The sequence below is a fragment of the Diabrotica virgifera genome, chromosome 10 (assembly GCF_917563875.1).
Source record: "Diabrotica virgifera virgifera chromosome 10, PGI_DIABVI_V3a".
Taxonomy (NCBI): Eukaryota; Metazoa; Arthropoda; class Insecta; order Coleoptera; family Chrysomelidae; genus Diabrotica; species Diabrotica virgifera.
Window position 1 is genome coordinate 120,839,079 of NC_065452.1, and position 21,399 is coordinate 120,860,477.

General features: G+C 33.0%; 1 protein-coding gene across 1 annotated transcript in view; it reads right to left on the minus strand.

Annotated features, from left to right (window-relative positions):
* The window catches only part of LOC126878579 (acetylcholine receptor subunit alpha-type acr-16-like), a 126,577-nt gene that overhangs the window by 23,041 nt on the left and 82,137 nt on the right, over positions 1–21,399 (minus strand). The window contains exon 3 of the mRNA XM_050641377.1: positions 16,189–16,454. Within this exon, the coding sequence (XP_050497334.1) occupies positions 16,189–16,454 (266 nt within the window). The remainder of the gene's footprint in view (positions 1–16,188; positions 16,455–21,399) is intronic.

Genomic DNA, 21,399 nt, shown 5'->3' on the forward strand with positions numbered 1-21,399 from the left:
TATCATAAGTAGATGATTATGTTAAAAAATATCGTAAGTTAATAACGAGCGATCCACAATTATTTTCATCAAAGCTATCCGAGCACAACGTATATCTTGTTTTAATCTGAATATGTACCATTAGGTTATAAATTAATTTTGATTAACATTGGAAAACATAAAAAAATCAGCCAAAACCTTTAACACAGAATCTCTACATAACGTAACTCTTCTTCTCATGAGTCTGTAACATTGTTTAGGACACACGGAGAATTATTTAATTCTTCAATATGATTCTCTATTCTTTGTTTAAGATTTTCCAAATCCGCTACAAGAGTTTTAAAAATCGAATTTTTTAGATGTGGCCACAGAAAAAATCTCAGGGAGTCAAATCACAGGATCTGGGGGGAATATAATAGTCGTATTTAAACTTACGACCCCGTGGTCGAAAAAGTCCATAATAAAATTCAAATTTTGCAACGTTGCGTATGAATTCGAGTCCCGTCTTGCTGAAAATATCCTTCTATTAAAAATGAATAACCATAACCTTCTATTAATTCATCATCCATCAACTGATTTATAAATGGAGTTAAAATTTCTTAACAGTATCTTTTAGCATCTCGAATCACTTTAAAAAATATGGGTCCTACAATACGTCGCTTGCTTATGTCCAAGCTCCAAGTTTCTGTGGATATGAAGGCATTTCAATAAAATAATGCGGGTTATCTGCACTCCACATTCTCATTTTATGAGAATTTGTGTACCCAGAAAGCTAGAACCAACAATTAATTGTGTCATTAAAAAAGGTTTGGCCTAATATATCGTTATTATTATTGAGATTGTCCAGAAATCAGTTACTTTGGGGATAGTCGTTTAAGGTGATTTCATGAAAGTCTTGTAAAGAATACGGATGAAAAGGTAAATCTTGCTTAAGAATATGCTGACAAGTTCCATATATGAAAGATCTACCTGTTGATGTATATGCTGAATTGATGTATGTGGTTGATCTTCTTCTTCTTAAAGTTCCCTCTCCTATCGGAGGTTCGGTATCATAATGGCCATGGTCACTTTGTTGGCTGCTGCTCTGAATAGTTGTAATGAACTACAGCTAAACCCTTCTCTAAGGTTCCTCAGCCAGGAGATGCGTCTTCTTCCTATGCTTCTTCTTCCTTGGATCCTTCCTTGCATAATAATTCTTTAGCAACTCATATTTTTCTCCTCTGGTAATGTGACCCAAATATTCCAGTTTTCTAGTTTTTATACTTTTCATAATTTCTAACTCCTTATTTAAACGTCGTAGCACTTCAACATTAGTAATCCTTTGAACCCACTGAATTTTCAATATTCTTCTGTAACACCACATTTCGAACGGTTCGATTCTTCTTATGTGTTGTCTCTTTAACGTCCAAGCTTCCATTCCGTATAGCAGTATAGAAAATATGTAGCATCTTAGAGCCCTCAATCTGAGAGGCAACTGAAGGTCTTTGTTTTTAAGCAGTGTCTTCATTTTTATAAATGCTTACCTTGCAGTTTCAAATCGGACCTTAATTTATTTGCTTTGGTCATTTTTGTCATCAACCCAGGTTCCCAGATATTTGTATGTCTTCACTTTTTCTATTTGGGTGTTCTCTAACATTAACCTTACATTTCCATGTTCTGTTTTTGAGACAATCATAAGTTTAGTTTCTTTCTTGTTTATTTTTAGTCCGTATCGAATGCAATAATCGATAATCCTATTTAGCAATTCTTGTAGCGATTCCAGGGTTTCTGCCATTGTAACGGTGTCATCAGCGAATCTTATGTTATTTAGTATTCTTCCGTTTATAGAGATTCCATCACTTAGCTCCGCTATCGCTTCCTGAAATATGGGTTCACTGTACATGTTAAACAGTAGCGGCGACAGAACACAGCCCTGTCTTACTCCTTTTTTTTATATCAATATTCTCGGATTTTTGTTCTTCTATCTTTATATTGGCCTTTCGATTCCAATACAGATTGATGATAATTCGTAAATCTCGTCTGTCTATATCTCTGTTTTTTCAATAATTCTATTAGTTTTTCATGTCGGACCCTGTCAAACGCTTTTTCGAAGTCGATGAAACAGGAATAAATATCCAGGTTCATATCTAAGCATCTTTGAGAGAGGACATTAAACGCAAACAATGCCTCTCTTGTTCCAAGTCCTTTGCGGAACCCAAATTGGGTATCATCCATATCATGTTCTAGCTTTCTTTATAATCTTCCATGAATCACCTTTAGAAATATTTTGAGGGTATGGCTTATCAGTCATATTGTCCTATAGTCCGAACAATCTTTGGCATATATTGTTTTTGGTATTGTTACAAAGGTACCAACCATTCCTGAGGGATTTTTCCGGTTTTATATACTTCATTAAATAGATCTAGTAGTACCGCTAGAGTGGTTGATCTACAATAACTGTTCTCACCAGTTCGATGTTGTCTTCAATTCACACTTTAGGCACACCTGCCCCTGGTTTGTGAGTTACGCTTCCCGTTTGTCTCTAAACATCTACAACCCGACGAATAGTTCTGCAGAAGACGTCATAATGAACTGCAACATTTTGAAGTTCTTCAACAAAATCTTCAAAAGCATCTCGGTTGGAGTAAACCCATTCTCCGTTAATTGTTTGGCCATTTATAAAATAAATTTCGAGCATAGATCGATTTTGTCCATCCGTGAAAATAATTTTTAATAATAATTTTGTTTACGAAACGTAAACTTGTGACGTAAACTAACAAAAGTATATCTGAATTAATGATACACATATGCTGTATGAAACAGAGATATGCTGTATCTCTGTCTTTAGAGCCACTGTGATGACAATAATTTTGGATCAGTGTGTATCATTTGCAAGGGAAACAGATTTGAATTGGATATTGATGTCCCGATTCTCGACGCAACTTTTTATAAAAAGATCTCAGTTTGTTAAATTTTATGAAAAAATGATGAAATTTTGAAAGACAAAAAGTTATGAATTAAAATGTCTAATACCCCTATTTAACGAGCTGCTTATGAATGCAATTAAAAACGATATTCGTGTCAAACGATTGGATATATTGCACTAAACAAATATACAGCATGCATGCATCCTAAAAAACACTTTTTGAGATTTTGTAATTGAGCATTCTCTCTACATACTCGTACCATAGTGTTTGGGCTGTATGTCGTCTATAATGTCATCTTGAATCTATGTAGTATGAAAGATTTTTTTATGACACTTGTTAGTATTGGTTTTCTCACAGCTTGTCTGCAGTAATACATTCTTTGACCACCTGAACCAAATTGCTTTCAAATCCTCTTCAATACCTCACAGTGGTCGCGTCCTTCGCCAACCTCCCTATGGTCATTCCATTCTTTTATACAAATTTTTCTTCTTGGATGTCTCCGGGGCATTGTTTCCACGTTTTGAAGACAGACACCAATCTTTCCAACCTCACAATCCCAACTATGTTCTCCCTCCAATCAATTGAAATTAGTAAGACAAAACTCAAGTCAGTTTTGAAAAACAGAAAAAAAGTGTCAATAGTAAAGTAGACGTCGCGTCGCATAATATAAACCTAGATCCCACCCTTGGACAAAAGATCTGCCGAGGGTTGTAAGTTTGAAATTCGAGACATTATGCATAAAATGCGTGAAAATAAAGAAGACGTTTCTGTAGAAACGGCGTTAAAAAAATTAAAACACCGAAATACACTCGAAATTGCCAGGTTTTCAAGAAATTATAATATTTTTAAAAAATCACACGCTTCATTTGTTTATTTAGACGAAACATGGATTTTTGCTAAAGGTGAAATAAAACGGATTTGGCAGGATGAAAGTATGAAAAACATCAAATACGCCGATACTGAGGGAAAGAGACACTTATATTACATGCAGGTGGAACATAATATGGTTTAATGATGTAACGGATCTTCTGTTTTCGGCAAAATCAAAATCGCCTGATTATCACAATAACATGAATACGGACATGTTTGTGAAATGGTTGAAAGAAATACTGCTTCCAAGTTTACATGAATCATCTGTTATAGTATTGATTAATGCCCCATATTATTCGAAAATTTTGAATAAGCAACCAACAAATCCCTAGACTATACATAAAATAAATAATGGAGAATGAGTGAAAATATCTCATTTCCTCAGGATTATTTTAAGCCGGAATTACTATAGTTAGCGAAACTGAATGAAAAACCAAAAATATTTGTAGTAGACGAGATTATACAAAGTTTTGGACATAATGTGTGGCCTTACCATTGTGAATTCAATCACATTGAACATATTTGCGGAATGTGCAAAACTTATGACGATAAATGTATTGGACAGAACGGTTACAATGACGCAGAAGTTTTGGAAACATGTCAAGAAGCATTGAATACTGCTACTCCTGCAATAATTTGTAAAATATAGAAGAATAATATAGAATACTGTTGGAAGCATGAAAATCGCATGGAAGCAATTACTTACTTTACTCCTCTTGATTCCATTTGTAACATAGGGCCTCTACAGTCCCCCTCCATTCATCTCTGTTTCTGGTCAAGGCTTTCACCTCTTTCCATGTTAATCCGTTGTCTTCTAGCTTCCTGGTAATATTTCTTTTCCAGGATGTCATTGGTCTGCCTTGTTTTCTTTTTCCAGCTGGGTGGTAATCCAGGACTTGTTTGGTTATATCCTCTTCATCTTTCCTTAATGTGTGTCCAATACACTTCCATTTGCGTCTATTTATCGTTTTGTCTATCGCCTCTTAATTAGTTTTTCTCAAAAGATCCTTGTTATTTATCCGATTTGGCCAATATATTTGCAATATAGGTCTAACGCATCTATTTACAAATGTTTGAACCTTTTGTATAATCTTTTTCTCTAATTTCCAAGACTCTGCTGCATATAGCAAAATGCTCTTTACATTTGTATTAGATATCCTGATTTTGGTTTTGGTTGTTAATTTATTGGACTCCCATGTTTTTTTCGGCATATAGAATGCATTCTGGGCTTTAGTTATCCTTCCATTAATTTCTTCTTCTATTCCACCGTTAGCGTCAATTATGCTTTCCAGATAGCAAAATTTCTGTACATTTTCTACTTCTTCTCCTTCAATAAATATCCCCATTTCTCTTTCCGTATTTATCTTCATAAGTTTTTCTTGTTTTAATCTCTAATCCTATTTTTCTTGCTTTTTTTGTCACCTTTTCTGTTTTTTTTTCTGTATATATGTTGTCTTTTTACGAACACCAGACATGTATCATCCGCAAAGTCTAGATCTTCAAGATGACCGTTCCATTCCATCTAATTCCTATTTTATTTTTCGTTGCTTTCTTCATGACCCAGTCGATTAAGATAAAAAATATGGTTGGAGATAAAAAATACAACCTTGTCTAACTCCACTGTCTATGTTGACTGGTTCTGTGAGTTTCCCATTGTGCATGATTTGTGCGGTATAATTTTCATAGAACATTTTGACGATTCTTGTGTATTTTAATGGAATCCCATATCTCTTTAACATTTCCCCCATTTTTTATCTGTTAACAGGAAAGCAATTAATCCAGATATTATTTACAATCCAAATGAAGATACCGAAGACAGTGATTATGAATGTGGATCTAATATTTGATTACGCTGTAAGATAATATGTACATTTTCCAATTAAGCAAATTTTTGAGTGTTATTGTTATTATGTTATCAGTCAATACTTACCACTATAATTTGTCTTCGACAATGCGTCAAATATTGGAAGAATTTATTAATAACTTTCTCAGGACAGTGGACCGTTTCAGTCAAAGCTTTCATGCCTAATTCTAATTTTTTTTATTGTACTTTAACAATCATAATATACATGCTATCCTATAAGTTAAAGTATGGACTTGGTAGTTGGGCTCCTCATTGGCGTGAAGGGATTTCTTCCACAGTGAAGGAGTCCTAGATTTTCTTCATGTTAGCTGGCCATAGTCGCTTTAACCTTCTGGCAATTGGTTGTTGTACTAGCGGCTGTAAGACTGCGTTGGGGTGTGTTTCCATTTTCTCGTGGTGTATATTGTACCTATCTTTAATGGCATCTATGATGAATGGAACCTTCAGATCTTCATGTAGTGTTAGATTCGACACGAATCAAGGTGCATTTGTGATCATACGTAGTATTTTTGACTGGCTCTTTTGGATGATAGCAATATTAGATTTGCTTGTACATCCCCAGACCTCGATACCATACATCCATATGGGTTTGATTATGGTAGCAATTTATTTTCGAAACATAGTTTTGATTTTCTACCTATCAACCAGTAGAGTTCTTTGACTTTCATGTCGATTTGTTTTCTCTTCTTTGGCATGTGCACTTTCCAAGTAAGTTTAGAGTCTAGATGTATGCTGAGATATTTGGAAGAGTTGTTTTTAGTGGTGGACACTGATCTTTTCTTATAGCAAAGTTGACGTGGATGGATTTAGCCTCATTTATTTTCATTTTTCATTTTTTTACCCAATTTTCTAGGTTTGCTAGGTCATTTTGTAGGATGTTGGAAGCTTCTACTGGATCTTGGTGAATTGCTAAGAGGACGGTGTCGTCCGCAAAGGTTCCTATGACAGTGTGTGGAGACGTAGGAATATCTGATGTGAATAATACATATAGAATGGGACCCAGGACACTGCCTTACGGAACTCCGGCCTTGACTGGGAATTTTTGAGAATATTCATCATTCACTTTTACAATAAACTATCTGTCATGAAGATATGATTCGAGCAGTCGATAGAAGGATAGTGGAAATATTTAAGATATTTTGAATAATAGTCCATCATGCCAAACCTTGTCAAAGGCTTGGCTAACATCCAAGAATACTGAAAGACAGTATTGTTTTTGTTCTATTGCTAGATTTATTTAATGTGTTATTCTTCGTATTTGCTGGACTGTTGAGTGGCCTTGTCGAAAACCAAATTGGTGTGATGGAATCCAATCCTCAGGGAGTCTTTCTAGTACTTTTGACATGACTGGAAATAAGCTGATTGGTCGATAAGATGAAACTTCATTTAGGTTTTTGCCTGGCTTCAGTATTAAAATTATTTCTGCCGTTTTGAGTTGCCTCGGCCAGTAGTTTAGTCTCAAGATAGCATTGAAAATGTATATTATGAATATGACTCCCCTGCGTGGCAGTTCTCTTAGCATTTTGGAGGTTACTTTGTCGATTCCAGGAGATTTTCTTGGATTTAGGAAGTTTAGTTCATTTTGCTAATTTAAAATAGTCACAAGTTGATGAAATATACTATATTATATAGTAAATATATTACAAAATTATTACCTTACCTGACATTATTGAAATTTGTCACGTCCAAGTAATTACACAAACATTAATCAAATTAATTTGTCCGTTGTCTTGTTCGTTATAATGCTCTGTATCTTTTTTGCATTATATTTAAAACAAAACTTTTAAACTGATTATTGAATTCATGATTTTCTTTAATTTAGTGCTTGGAAAATGTAGGATTGGTTTTAGCTGTTGTTCGCAAACTAATCCCTAGTGTTCTATAAATGTCACGTATATTTTGTATACATTTAAATAGCTTAAAGGTATCTAGATTAGATTTAACACAATTAGATTCGAATGTGATAATTTCAAATTGATTCCGATCTATACTTAACGACATTATAAATGTGACACCAAGAAGGAATAATTTCTTAAAAACTGAATTTTTTGGCAACACGGTAGATCAGGAATGAAGCAATAACGTTGGCAAGAATTTTTATCAACATGTAATCAAAAAAATAGCTGAATACACTCCTGTACATGTCTAATTAGTCATTGATAGAATGAGATGATCGATGTCTGCTTGTGGCACCTCGTTCCAAGCAACTTGAATTTCATGGATTAACTGTGCCAGAGTCTGTGGAGAATGGTGCAAATTGGACAGTCTCCTTTCCATTATATCCCACACATATTCGATAGGATTGAAATGCGGTGAACGGGATGGCCACGGCAAATCATTAATGGCAGCTTCTTGAAGAAAGGCATAGATCGACGAGCAATAAGGTGACACGCTTGTCTTAGAATGCAGTAAAGTGGTTTGTAAAATGTTATCAAGATAACGTGCAGTTATAATACTGCCTCGAATAAACACAAGTAGTGATCGGCTACCATAGACAAAAGCCCCCCCAAACCATTGCTCCAATTATTGTCCTATGTACATGCCTCTCAACAGCAAACCCGATATCTCATCGCTCTCCACGGCGGCATCTTACCATCCTACGATCATCATGCATTCCTAAACAAAATCGCGATTCATCGGTGAATGCTGCATTATGCCTTTCTGCCACCCAATGCTGCCGTTCTCTGCACCAATTTACACGTTGATGAAACGATATATAGGCGGAATGAAACCAGTCCAAGGGCTCGAATGCGACAGTATAGTGTACGCATAGTAACAGGTCTACCTTCGACTCCAAACCATTGGTCAGCGATTTGACGCTTAGTAGCAAAACAATCTCATAGAGCCAGTAAGCTATAGCGCCTATCGTGACGCTCTGTGGTATGCCTTGGTTGACCAGTTAGTCTTTTTCGTGTTCCTCTACCTTCGTTTGTCCAAACACGACACACACATAACTAAAGCTCGGATTATAGGCAAAATGCCTTTTTTGCCTATTTTGCCTATTATAATTGTTTTTTGCACTTTTTGCCTCTTTTCGTAAATTCCGCCTATTTGTGCCTTTTTTAAAATTTCATGGTACTACCCATGATATTATTCTATTACTAAACCATTCTATAATAAAATTTTGGGTCAATAATAAAATATCAATGGTTTGTTTATATAACAGATTTCTAGGAAAATGTACATGATCGAGACTTGAGGGTTAACTATTTGGAAATCCCTAAGCTTTATTAGTTTATTATCAGTTGTACAGTCGGTTACTGTATCAGAGTTTAGTCACAAATTGCTATATCCTAGTTTAGTTTTGTTGCGTATACCGAAAAGCAAAGAACACGTTTTAAAACGTTTTAGACATTTGTGTGAAAAGATGACATCTAAATTAAGGCTATGGATCGCACCTTATTCGGAACTTTCTCTAGAAGGAGATAGCATTTTGTAAACCATGCGGCAAATCGGTAAGTTTTATTTTTTCTCTTTTTTTCTCGTCCCACAACATAACTAAATTCTAAAGCGGTTTTAGAATTCTAATTATTTTTTTTTTAAATTCTCAGATTTCAAGTAGAAAAAAGTACTTTATTGACCAGCATTGTGGAACCCCACTTCATAAACGTAATTTGGAAAAATTAAATTCCTCTAAGTTAGCCCAAATATCTCTGCGGGATAGTTTAAGCAGTTCAAAAAAAAGGAGGAAGACGCATTTAAATTTGATTTATGCCAGATGATGATTGCATCCAACATTGAGAGTACATTGAGAAAACATACTGTGGAAAAATGTTATGTGGAATGTATTTCAAAAATTAAGCGGGAGTTAGAGGGCAATTTTTTGTATATTATCGTAGATAAAACGACAGATGTATGCGGCAGGTATATAGCTAATTTAATGATTGGAATTTTGAACGGAAACTTTGCGAGAAAACCTTATTTAGGTGCCGTTAAAGAATTGGAAAAAACAAACGATTTAACAATAAGTCGATTTATACAAGATAGTTTAACAAACTTCTTTTTACCCAACCCTATACCAGTGAATAAAATAGTTTTAATGCTTTCAGATGCTGCGGCATATATGTTAAAAGCTGCTGTTAATTTAAAGATTTTTTATCCTAATTTAATTCATTGTACTTGTGTAGCCCACGGGGTAAATATAATTGCTGAAGAAATAAGAAATCTGTTTCCATTGGTAAATAATTTTATAAATTTTATGAAAAAAGTTTTTGTAAAGGCTCCGTTGAGGGTGCAAATATATAAAGAAAGACTTTCCGGTGTCCCTTTACCACCTAAACCAGTAATTACAAGGTGGGGAACCTGGCTCGAAGCAGTTTTTTTACTTTGAACACTGCAATGAAATAGAATTAGTTATGTCAGAATTTGATGATGATATTTCCGAAACCATTCGAGAAGCAAAAAAAATATTAAAAAATCCCAAATTGAAACAGGAACTCGCTTATATCAATGACAATTATAAATTAATAGTTACCACAATTACCTTATTAGAAAAACAAGAGATAAATTTATGTGAGTCAGTAAAATTAATAGATAATTTAAAGACGAAAATTAAATCGGCACCTGGAAGTAACGGTCAATTAATTTAAAAAAAATGAAATGTGTTTTCGACAAGAATGAAGGTTTTTCGTTTTTATCTAATGTTGTTAAAGTTTTGAATGGGACATTTTCCGAGGAATTACAAATTTTGCCAGATTTATTATCCGCTCTAAAATATGCTCCAATTACATCTGTCGATGTCGAACGTTCGTTTTCAATGTACACATTACTTTTAAGTGATCGAAGACATAGTTTTAAGACCGAAAATATTGAAAAACATTTAGTTGTTTCTATTAATGATAAAATTTTAAGTGGTTATAAATAATAAGTTATATTCCTTTATTGCCTATATTTTGCCTAAATGTTAATATTCCTGCCTTTTTAATAAAAATATTTGCCTATATAGGCGCCTTTTTCTTCAATTTTTGTTGCCTATAAATCCGAGCTTTACACATAACCACCATTGCCGTACAATTAACACGACGCACAGTGGTCCAAAATCCCAAAAGATGGCCAAAATATGAAAGCGATTTTTGATTTTCATGCAATTAGACATCCAGGGGTTTTTTGCTAATTACGAATCCAAAGTCTAAATAAACTGCAAAAACAAAATGGCGGATGAAATATGGCGGGTTTATGTATTGTAAATATATTTAATACCGTCGAAATTTGACAGCGGGGGTTTTTGAGGTTGCTGATTAAGTACGAATCCAAAATCGAAATTTCAAAAAACAAAATGGCGGATGCAATCCCTCAATTTTTTATTCCAACCTTAAATTCAATTATTAATCATATGAAAGTGAAATCTGATTTTTACTTATTTTTCAAAAATACTGTACCTGACCCTTTTATTTAATATTTTACCCTACGATCCTGCAATAACTAAAGATCTACAGACATAACAACTACCTGAATGCCGCGACATAATCTGTTTATTCGGAGTTGTTACCGATTCATATTGAAACTCATAGCGCAGAGCGCTTGTACAAAAAATTCTCCCAAAACCAAATAGTCGAGGAAATGAAGTATTTTGGCTCGCAATTTTTTCGTCCAGCATGGATTTACTTGAAATTTTCACAGAAGGTAGGGAATAGTCCAAGGATCATTTTCTATATCATGCCGCTGTACGCTAAAACCTTGGGGGTGGTTGCCACCCCTTTTCGGGGGCGGGAATTTTTTATTACATTTTAACCATGCAAATCGATGTAAAAAGTAATTCTAAGAAAAAAATGTTTTTTACATTTTCTTCGTAAAACTAATATTTTTCGAGTTATTCGCGCTTGAAAGTAACAGTTTTTCGATGAAAAAATCGACTTTTTTAGAGGGTTTTTTGAGAATATCTCGAAAAATATGCAATTAATCAAAAAACTGTAGATATCAAAATTGTATCTTTTAGTAACACAAACCAAATTCTTTTTCTGTAATATCTTTAAGACCAATACAAACCGAGATACGGCATGTTAAAAGTTAGCTTTTTTCGTCAAATGCACAATTTGAAATATTCAAAGTAAAATAACGGAGAAACTTTGCATTTTTCGAGGAAAACTTAAATAATCTTTATTCAAGTATGCAGTTAGGTCTTTCAAAAAATAATAATATAAAGCTACTGGCATGAAAGAAAATTAAGCGACTTATGATCAAAAAAGTTCGGTACCTGCTTTTCTCTATGAAAAAATTAGTGAAAACGACCCCCTAACTACCCTCCTTATTAAAAATTGGTCTTCACCTTTCTGTAATTCCTTTGATATTTGTATTATCAATACACTCAAGAAGTTTGACCCATTTAAAAGGCCTAATTTTAGAACAATTGGAGTTTAAAGGAAAATTAATTTTTTGTAATTTCCCATTTTTCACCTTTTACTTCAAAATATCTCCGAAAATACTGGAGATACGAAAAAAATGATAGTTTACTGAATTGTAGCTTTCTAAACAAATAAAATTCCTTTGTGCATTGATTTTCATTACAGCGAACAGTTAGCGAGATATAGCTGTTTAAAACCTCTATTTACGAGCAAACACCCCATTATTCGAGCCCTTTAAACCCACCCTAATTAAAAACTAAGGGATCTTACGGAATATAGTTTACACAGTCTTATAACTGTTTAAAAATCCTACAAAGTCGTGTTTGCAAAAACTTTTTATCGCCAAAAATGAATGAGCTATGTTTATAAAACCAATTTTTTTTTCGAAAAATTCGGATAGTCCGTTTATGGATAATTTTCAATGCATGTATAATACCACAGAACCGGTTCGTGTACTGGAAGATGACTAAAAAACTATTTGTATTTGTATTTGGACATATTTGTAAATTCGTATTTTTGTGTAAATAAATGTTTTTGTAATTCTTTAATTCTACTTTTTTTTGTATAGATCTATTAAAATATCTACTTATAAAAACTGTAATGTTATTAAGGGTGGTTTTTAAGCGTTGAAATAAATTATGGTAATATATCCTAAAGTATAAAACAATCATTATTTAACCAATCAAAACCAAATTTTACCCATATTAAAGTTTATAATGTTTTATATAATTTTTGATAATAAGGGGTAGTTTACACCCCTAAAAATAATCAACGCCCTTAAGCATGATATAGAATATAAAGTACAGGGTGAGATGATACTAATCCCAAATTTTTATGTAAATCGATGCAAGCCGAAATTATTCTTTCAGGATAAGTAAATTTTTTATATATAGCTCCAACAAGGGTGGTTTTAAGGGTTGAAATATTATGATAGTATATCTTAAAGCATAAAACAATCATTATGTAACTAATAAGAACCAAATGTTGACAATATTAAAGTTTAAAATGTTATTTTATAATTTTTTACAATTAGGGGTAGTTTTCACCCTTAAAAACCAAAAGCGTACAGCGGCTCAATATAGAAAATGAACTAAAGGGTGTAATGAGCCTAATCCCAAATTTTTGTACAAATCGGTGCTGGACGAAAAAATTGCGAGGTTTTGTCATTTTTTCAGCTTCATTTCCTCGACTAAAAGGGGCAGATAGTGGTTGCTAATTTTTTTTTTGTATTTGAAAGAGAGAAACATAAGCTAAAAGATAATTGTAGTAACATCTTGGAATGCAATGGAATACAAAACTATTTGGCTATTTGAAAATTTAATTTTTTCAAAATATATACTTTCTTATTACTTAACTTCAACTTAAAATCTACTACATATAACACATATACAAATATTTTGTTATTATCGGCTTTTATTATATATGATTCTAGGTCAATTGCTCGATTGCAATTGCTCGAAAACGAATTGCTCGACAAGAAAATTGCGCGAAATACAAATTGCTCGAATAAAGTAGAAAATTATATATTTATCCAAGAATTTATTCAAAATAATGCAAAATATAAGTATACCTAAATATACATAAGAAAGATTTTTTTAATATGACAAGTTATGTAATATTCCATGTACATAATCACATAAATAATAAAGATTTAAGATAAAGTTTAAAGATATTTTAGATTTGTAATAAATATTTTGTCAGCATAAATTAATATACTATTATATACATAGAATATCACATAATTTGTCCTTTTTAAAATTCTTATGTCAATATTTTGTATTACTATGAATAAATATTTAGATATATAATTTTTTTTTATTCGAGCAATTTGTATTTCGAACAATTTTCATGACGAGCAATTCGTTTTCGAGCAATTGCATTCGAGCAATAATTTATCGGTTACCAATGTTACCATTATAAATGGCTCCACGAATAACCTCCATTTTGCAGAATTGACTTTGCGCACTTCGTTTTCAAGATACACGCACAAGACTGTGCGTATAAAATATTCGTTATTCTTAACTGAGCGTCTGTTCCGTACGAAGGTCAACTTTGAACTGAACTGGAAATTCGGTATAGGAGATATAGCTCTAGGGTTGCCAACACTGAATAGGGAATTTAATTCTCTTTTAGAAAGTGCAAAAATATTCTCGGAAAGTCAATTTTTTTTACTTTTGGCCAGCTTTTCGGGATTTTGGACCACTGTGCGACGGCCAGTGTCGCGATACGATAAACTCATATCTCTATAGGCGACAATTCTACGTCCATCAAGTTAGCAGAACAAAGTCAGCAGAACACAGTTATTCTTACACCATAATTAAGTGTAAATAAAATGCAAATTTAATGTTCCAAGAAAAAATGTATTGTTCTTTTTTTTAAGTTAACGCATGTTCTGCTAATTTGATAATCAAGCTAGCAGAACAGTAGTTTAAAAATTTGATAAATCATTTATAATTGAATGCCAAAGTATTCTCTGAATTAAATGCAAAATTAATGTTCCAAGAAAAAACTTACTGCTCTTTTTTTTAAGTTATCGCATGTTCTACTACTAAAATCTATTATATTTTCTACCAGATTCTAAAATCTACTAGATTTAAAATTTTACCACTAAATCACAAGAAATTCTACTAAATCTAGTAGAAAATCTACTAAATTGGCAACCCTGAATATGATACAAAAACTTCTATTGTGCAATGAAGGAGAATGGCTCTAGAGTTTCTAATCGCATCTGCTTTTGGTAGTAATTATTGGTAAAATTCTAACGGTTTATTAATTTCTAAATTAAAATTAATGTTCCAAGAAAAAAATTATTGCCCTTTTTTTTTAAATTTATTGTCTAAGTTGTCGCATGTTCTGCGAACTTCATAATCAAACTAGCAGAACAGTAGTTCAAAAATTTATAACTCATTTATAATTGAATGCCAAAGTATTCTCTGAATTAAATGAAAATTTAATGTTCCAAGAAAACGTTTATTGCTCTGTTTTTTAAAAGTTATCCCATGTTCTGCTAACGTGATAATCCAGCTAGCAGAACAGTAGTTCAAAAATTGATAAATCATTTATAATTAAATACCAGAGTATTCTCTGAATTAAATGTAAATTTAATGTTCCAAGAAAAACTTTATTGCTGTTTTTTAAGTTATCGCATGTTCTGCTAACTTGATTTCAAGCTATAATAATAATATAATAATTACTACCAAAAGCAGATGCGATTAGAAACTCGAGAGCCATTCTCCTTCACTGCACAATAGAAGTTTTTGACCATATTCAGGGTTGCCAATTTAATAGATTTTCTATTAGATCCAGTAGAATTTCTTGTGATTTAGTGGGAAAATTTTAAATCTAGTAGATTTTAGAATCTGGTAGAAAATATAGTAGATTTTAGTACTAGAACATGCGATAACTTAAAAAAAGAGCAATACATTTTTTCCTGGAACATTAAATTTGCATTTAATTCAGATAATACTTTGGTAGTCAATTATAAATTATTCATCAATTTTTGAACTACTGTTCTGCGAATCATGCGATAATTAAAAAAAAAGAGCAATAAATGTTTTCTTGGAACATTAAATTTGCATTTAATTCAGAGAATACTTTGGCATTCAATAATCGATGATTGATCAAATTTTTGAACTACTGTTCGGCTAGCTTGATTATAAAGTTCGCAGAACATGCGACAACTTAAAAAAAAAGAGCAATAAATTTTTTCTTGGAACATTAAATTCGCATTTTATTTACACTTTATTACTGTATAAGAATAACTGTGTTCTGCTTACTTTGTTCTGCTAACTTGATGGACGTGACAATTCTACCCCTGTCAAAATCGCCAACTCAGTTGTGACCGACCGTCCGTTACGTGAGGACGCTGAACCTCAGGAGTGTCCAACTCACGTGAGAGGTCAAACGGTGAATGGTGTTAAATCTAGGATTATTTAAAACATCCATGTTATTTGAAATCAATGTCAATTTTCCCATTATTGTAACATTTTAAAGGATCTTTACTCACATATTTTTAATTTTGGTGGCTAAGCATGTGAATATCCTGTTCAGTACTGATGATAATCTATAATAGATCGAAAACGTTCCTGCATTTGTGATGTAGCCCTTTAAGGGACTTTTATTAATAATAATCATTCTGTTGCGCCAAAAAAATAGGTTTAAGAAATTACTACTTCCGGGTGTAACACTTCTAATATCACTGAGTATATTTAAGGAACTAGGATCTTACCTGTAAACAGTTCTGAAAAATGTCGTAGGTTGAAGTGGTGTGGGAGTGCCCCCTCCTCTGTAATTATGCCTAAAATCATCATCTATATCTAAAACATTGGCTAATAGACTTTTCGATGAGCGTTCCTTTAATTCGACTTCCGGAAAATGAATGGGTTTCCGCTCAGGCGGAGCTGAACGGTTCGGCGATGAAACGTAGCTGTTCTTGTCAGCTGGCCTCTGCATACGTAATACCCACGGAAGCCAACATAAAAATACCACTCGAATCTGGAATAAAACAGCCAAATTAACCATCTATACAAATATCTACTTATGGAAATGCATAAAAATCAAGAGATGATAATTAATAAGATAACGAATAGAGCCACTAATCTACATTTTAGCAGATCTTAGCCAAAATTTACGCCATACGGCTCTTAGTTTTTCCTTATAATGTGTACCAATCAAACTGTGATTTTTTTTTAAGTTCGCGTGACCCTGTAGAATATTCTTGTATTTATAAAATACTGAAATTAAAACCCGACTATAGCCTCATGTTTTCTTAACATTCTGTTTTTTATTCATTCGCTTATGTTCGATAATAAAAAAGTTAGGTACTTTAACAACTAACCTTGTTTTTCATCAATACAGGAGGTTTTTCAGTAAGTATGACAGACTTTAAGGCGTAATTCTGCATGAAAAAATAATGACAGTTTGCTTTATAAACGTATGTCCGCAAATGCTTCGTTTCCGAGATAGGGGTCGTTGAAATTTTTCTTACAAACTGACGATTTATTTATTGCTATAAAACCGGTTGAGATATGCAAATGAAATTTGGTGGATTTTAAGAGGTAGTTATTGTGCATTTTTTGACATAAAATTAAAAATTTTATATTCTCCATTGGCGCGTATACAGGTCGTATTACCCATATGTGTTTGGGCATTTTCCCCATATGCATATAAACGAAGCATTTGCGGACATACGTTTATAAAGAAAACTGTCATTAAGTTTTCATATAGGATTACCCCTTAAAGTTTGCCATACTGATTTAAAAACACCCTGTATTGATGAAAAACAAGGCTAGTTGTTCTTCTTCTTCTTCTTCTTCTTCCTTCTTGTATGTAGGCTTTAAAGCCTGTTTCTTCTTCAATATTAACCTCCTAAATTGTTTAAGTTATCGTACCATCTTTTTGTTTTGTCACCCATCCATTCATGTCTTCTATATTGCATGAAGTTATGTTTTCGCTTCTCTCCCTATCCAACAGACTTTTCCCTGATATTCGTCGGACTATTATCATCTCTGTTGTTTCTAGTAGTCGTCTCGTTTTAGATGTGTCAGGTCTTGTCTCCGCCGTGTATGTTAATATAGGTCTAATTGCTGCTTTATAGATTCTTGTTTTTGTGTCTTGTCTTAAGTATTTGTTCTTCCAGATTGTGTCATTAAGAGATCCCGCCGCTTTAATTGCTTTTAAGCTTTGTTGTCGTACTTCCTCTTCAACATCTCCGTAACTGGTTATATCTATTCCCAGATATCTAAACCTTGCTTCCTGCTTTATTATTTTCCCATCAATTTCGATTTTACATCGTAGTGGGTATTTAGATGTTGTCATACATTTGGTTTTTTCTGCTGATATTATCATATTGTATTTCTTGGCTGTTGTATTGAAGATCACTGTTGATATTTGCAGATAGATCGTCTTCTGTCTCGGCGATTAATGCGGCGTCATCTGCATAACATAATACTTGGATTTCTTTGTACCCCATTCTGTAACCATGACCTTTACGTACTGCTTCTATTACTTCGTCCATTATTATATTAAAGAGCAGTGGGCTTAATGAGTCACCTTGTCTGACTCCGCTTTGTACTGGTATAAACTGCGTTAATTTTCCATTTATCTTTGCCTGTATTCGATTGTGAAAGTAGATGTTTTTGATGGTTTGTATAATATTGATTGGTATGTAAGTAGTACAGTAGTACAGTAGTACAGTAAATGTAAGACGTTTTCGACTTGGATGCGATCGAAAGCCTTTGTCAGGTCTATAAAACATAGATATGCTGGTTTATTGTACTCAATGGCCTTTTATTTGATTTGTCTCAGTACAAATACGGCGTCTACGCAGGATCCTCCGGATCTAAATCCTTGTTGTTTATCTGATAAAGTTGTTAGTTTATTGATTTTGTTGGTTAGGACTTTTGTGGTTAGCTTAAGTGCGGTGTTCAGTAGATTTATACCTCTATAACTGTTGGGGTCTTCTTTGTCTCCTTTCTTGAACATTGGTATTATTATTCTGTTTCTCCATGCGTCTGGTATCTTGCAGTGCAATATTAGTTTTTGTATACGTTTTGTCATCGCTAGGGTTATACTTTCTCCTCCGTATTTTAGAAGCTCGTTGGTTATTCCGTCTGGTCCTGGTGACTTTCTACTTTGAGTGAATTTATGGCTGTCTCTACTTTCTGAAAACTGACTTTTATTTCGTGTCTTAATTCAGGTAGGATATTATTTTGATTATTATTTTCCTTTTCTTTAAACAGTTTTGTCAAGTATCTTTCCCATTCGTTTGCTGGTATGTTATTGTATTCCTTCAATTCTGCCATTTCTTTCCGTTGGCTTCTTATGAATCTCCAAATTTGTTTTTGTGTTCCGTAGAAGTCGCTTTCCATCCTCTTTGTAAACTATTCCCAATGTTTATTTTTTGTTCTTCTTACCAATTTTGTTTCATTTCGTATTCTTCTATAGGTGTCTCTGGATTCTGGAGGGTTTGGTGTTTTATACTTCATGTAGGCGTCTCTCTTCTCTTTACATTTCTCTTTTATTTCTTTTCTGAACCATGGTATATTGTTATTTCTTTTGTTCAGTATGACTTTGCGTTTTCCTAAAGCTTCTGTTGCTGCCTCTTCAATGTTGTTTTTAATTTTCTCCCAGCTCGCGTGTATATCTTCGATGTCGTCAATTTGTTTCAGCTGTATCTTCTGTGCTAGCCTCGTTTGGTACATTTCTTTTGTAGAATCGTTCCACAGTGATTCTACATTGAATTTTTTCTCGGTGATTTCCTGTAGAAAATGTTTTGGTGTTAGTTTCATCCTTATTTTTGATAGGACTGGTTTGTGTTCACTCCCTGCGTCTGCCGAATTTAAAGTTCGAATATCTAGAATCTGCTCTGGGTGGATTTTTCTATTAGTGACTATAAAGTTAATCATAGATTTGTGCCCCCTGGAGTTTTCAAACGTATATTTATACTGAAGCTTATGGTCGAAAAATGTATTATTGATTTTCAGTTCGTTAGAGTTAGCCATGAGTTCTCCATTTGCGTTGACACGGTTTTCATTGAATCTTTGTTTTACTCCTGGAACTATCTCATTTCCGATTCGCGCATTAAAATCACCCATAAGAATTAAGTGTTCTTCATGAGGTATGTCATCCAGGATGGTTTGCAAATGTTCGTAGAATACCTCTCGTACCTCCTTAGGTTTGCAGTCCTCGGGGCTGTTAAAGTACCTAACTTTTTTATTATTCAATATAAGTGAATGAATAAAAAAAACAGAATGTTAAGAAAACATGAGGCTATAGTTGGGTTTTAGATTCAGTATTTTATAAATGCTAGAATATTCCACAGGGTCACGCGAACTTTGAGAAAAAATCACAGTTTGATTGGTACACTCGGTATACAATGACAATTTACCTGTCTAGCAACAATGTTATTACAACGACATTGTTAAACAATAAGGCTATAATATACCGGGTGTCTACTTATATTTTCCCCCAATTTAACTGCCTATAACTTCTAAACGGCTTAAGATAGAAATATGCGGTTTTCGCTGAACTCTTTTATTTTAGTAAAAGTTTTGTCTGAATGGATTGAATTTTTTATATCGCTTTCAAATACGAAAATAAAAATGGCGGATTTTTGAAAAAACGTGTTGACTTTTTTTTAATGGAACACCCAGTATATTTTTTTGTAAGTTGAAAGAAATGTCATTCACCTATTCAGCGATATAAAGTTTTTCAAAATCGGTTGTCAAATCACTGAGTAATTAATTTTTAAAATGAGAGGTGCAACGTGGATATCACATACCTAAATACCGTATCGAAGCAAATTGATATTATGTTATGTGATTTCCACATTGCATCTCTCATTTTAAAAATGAATTGCTCAGTCATTTGATAACCGATTTTAAAAAAATTTATATCGCTGGAGAGGTAAATGACCGTTTTTTCAAGTTACGAAAAAATATACTGAGTGTTTTAATAAAAAAAGTCAACAACGTTTTTTTTTAAGTCCGCCATTTTTTATTTAAAAGCGATATAAAAAATGGTCATTTACCTAAAAACTTGAAAAAACGGTCATCACCTAAAGAGCGATATAAAAATTTTTTAAAATCGGTTGTCAAATGACTGAAATTTTTAAAATGAGAAATGCAATATGGAAATCTCATAACATAATATCAATTTGCTTAGTTATGTTATTTAGGTATGAGATATCCACGTTGCACCTCTCATTTTAAAAATTAATTACTCAGTGATTTGACCACCGATTTTGAAAAACTTTACATCGCTGGATAGGTGAATGAACTTTCTTTCAATTTACAAAAAAATATACTGGGTATTCTATTAAAAAAAGTCAACAACGTTTTTTCAAAAATCCGCCATTTTTATTTTCGTATTTAAAAGCGATATAAAAAATTCAATACATTCAGACAAAACTTTTACTAAAATAAAACATTTCAGCGAAAACCGCATATTTCTATCTTGAGCCGTTTAGAAGTTATAGGCAGTTAAAATGGGGGAAAATATAAGTGGACACCCGGTATTAAAAAATTCATTTAAATCGGACAACAGGTTTAGGAAATTCGAGACATCAAAAAAGACCCATTCTTAAGGTCGTGCGTTAATTTCTTATAGAAGTGTAGATCTTCATAGTTCATCTTTTTGATTAAGACAAGGCGTGCTCACAACCTGAGAGATAAACGATGGCATAAACGATGACTATTAAAGTTGATTGAAATATTATTTTACAATAGTATTTCAATTTTCTGTGGTAGTTCACCGTTACAAAGGATGGTGTTGATGATGTTTAAATACAAACATAAAAAATAAAACTTATCGAATCTGTTCAGCCGTGAAAGTAAATAGCCAAAGGCAGTATTTGATTCTCGTCGAATTAACTACAATTGAAATACGTTTTACAATGTTTTGACAAATTGTACGTAATTATTTAAAGAGACCTGTAGCG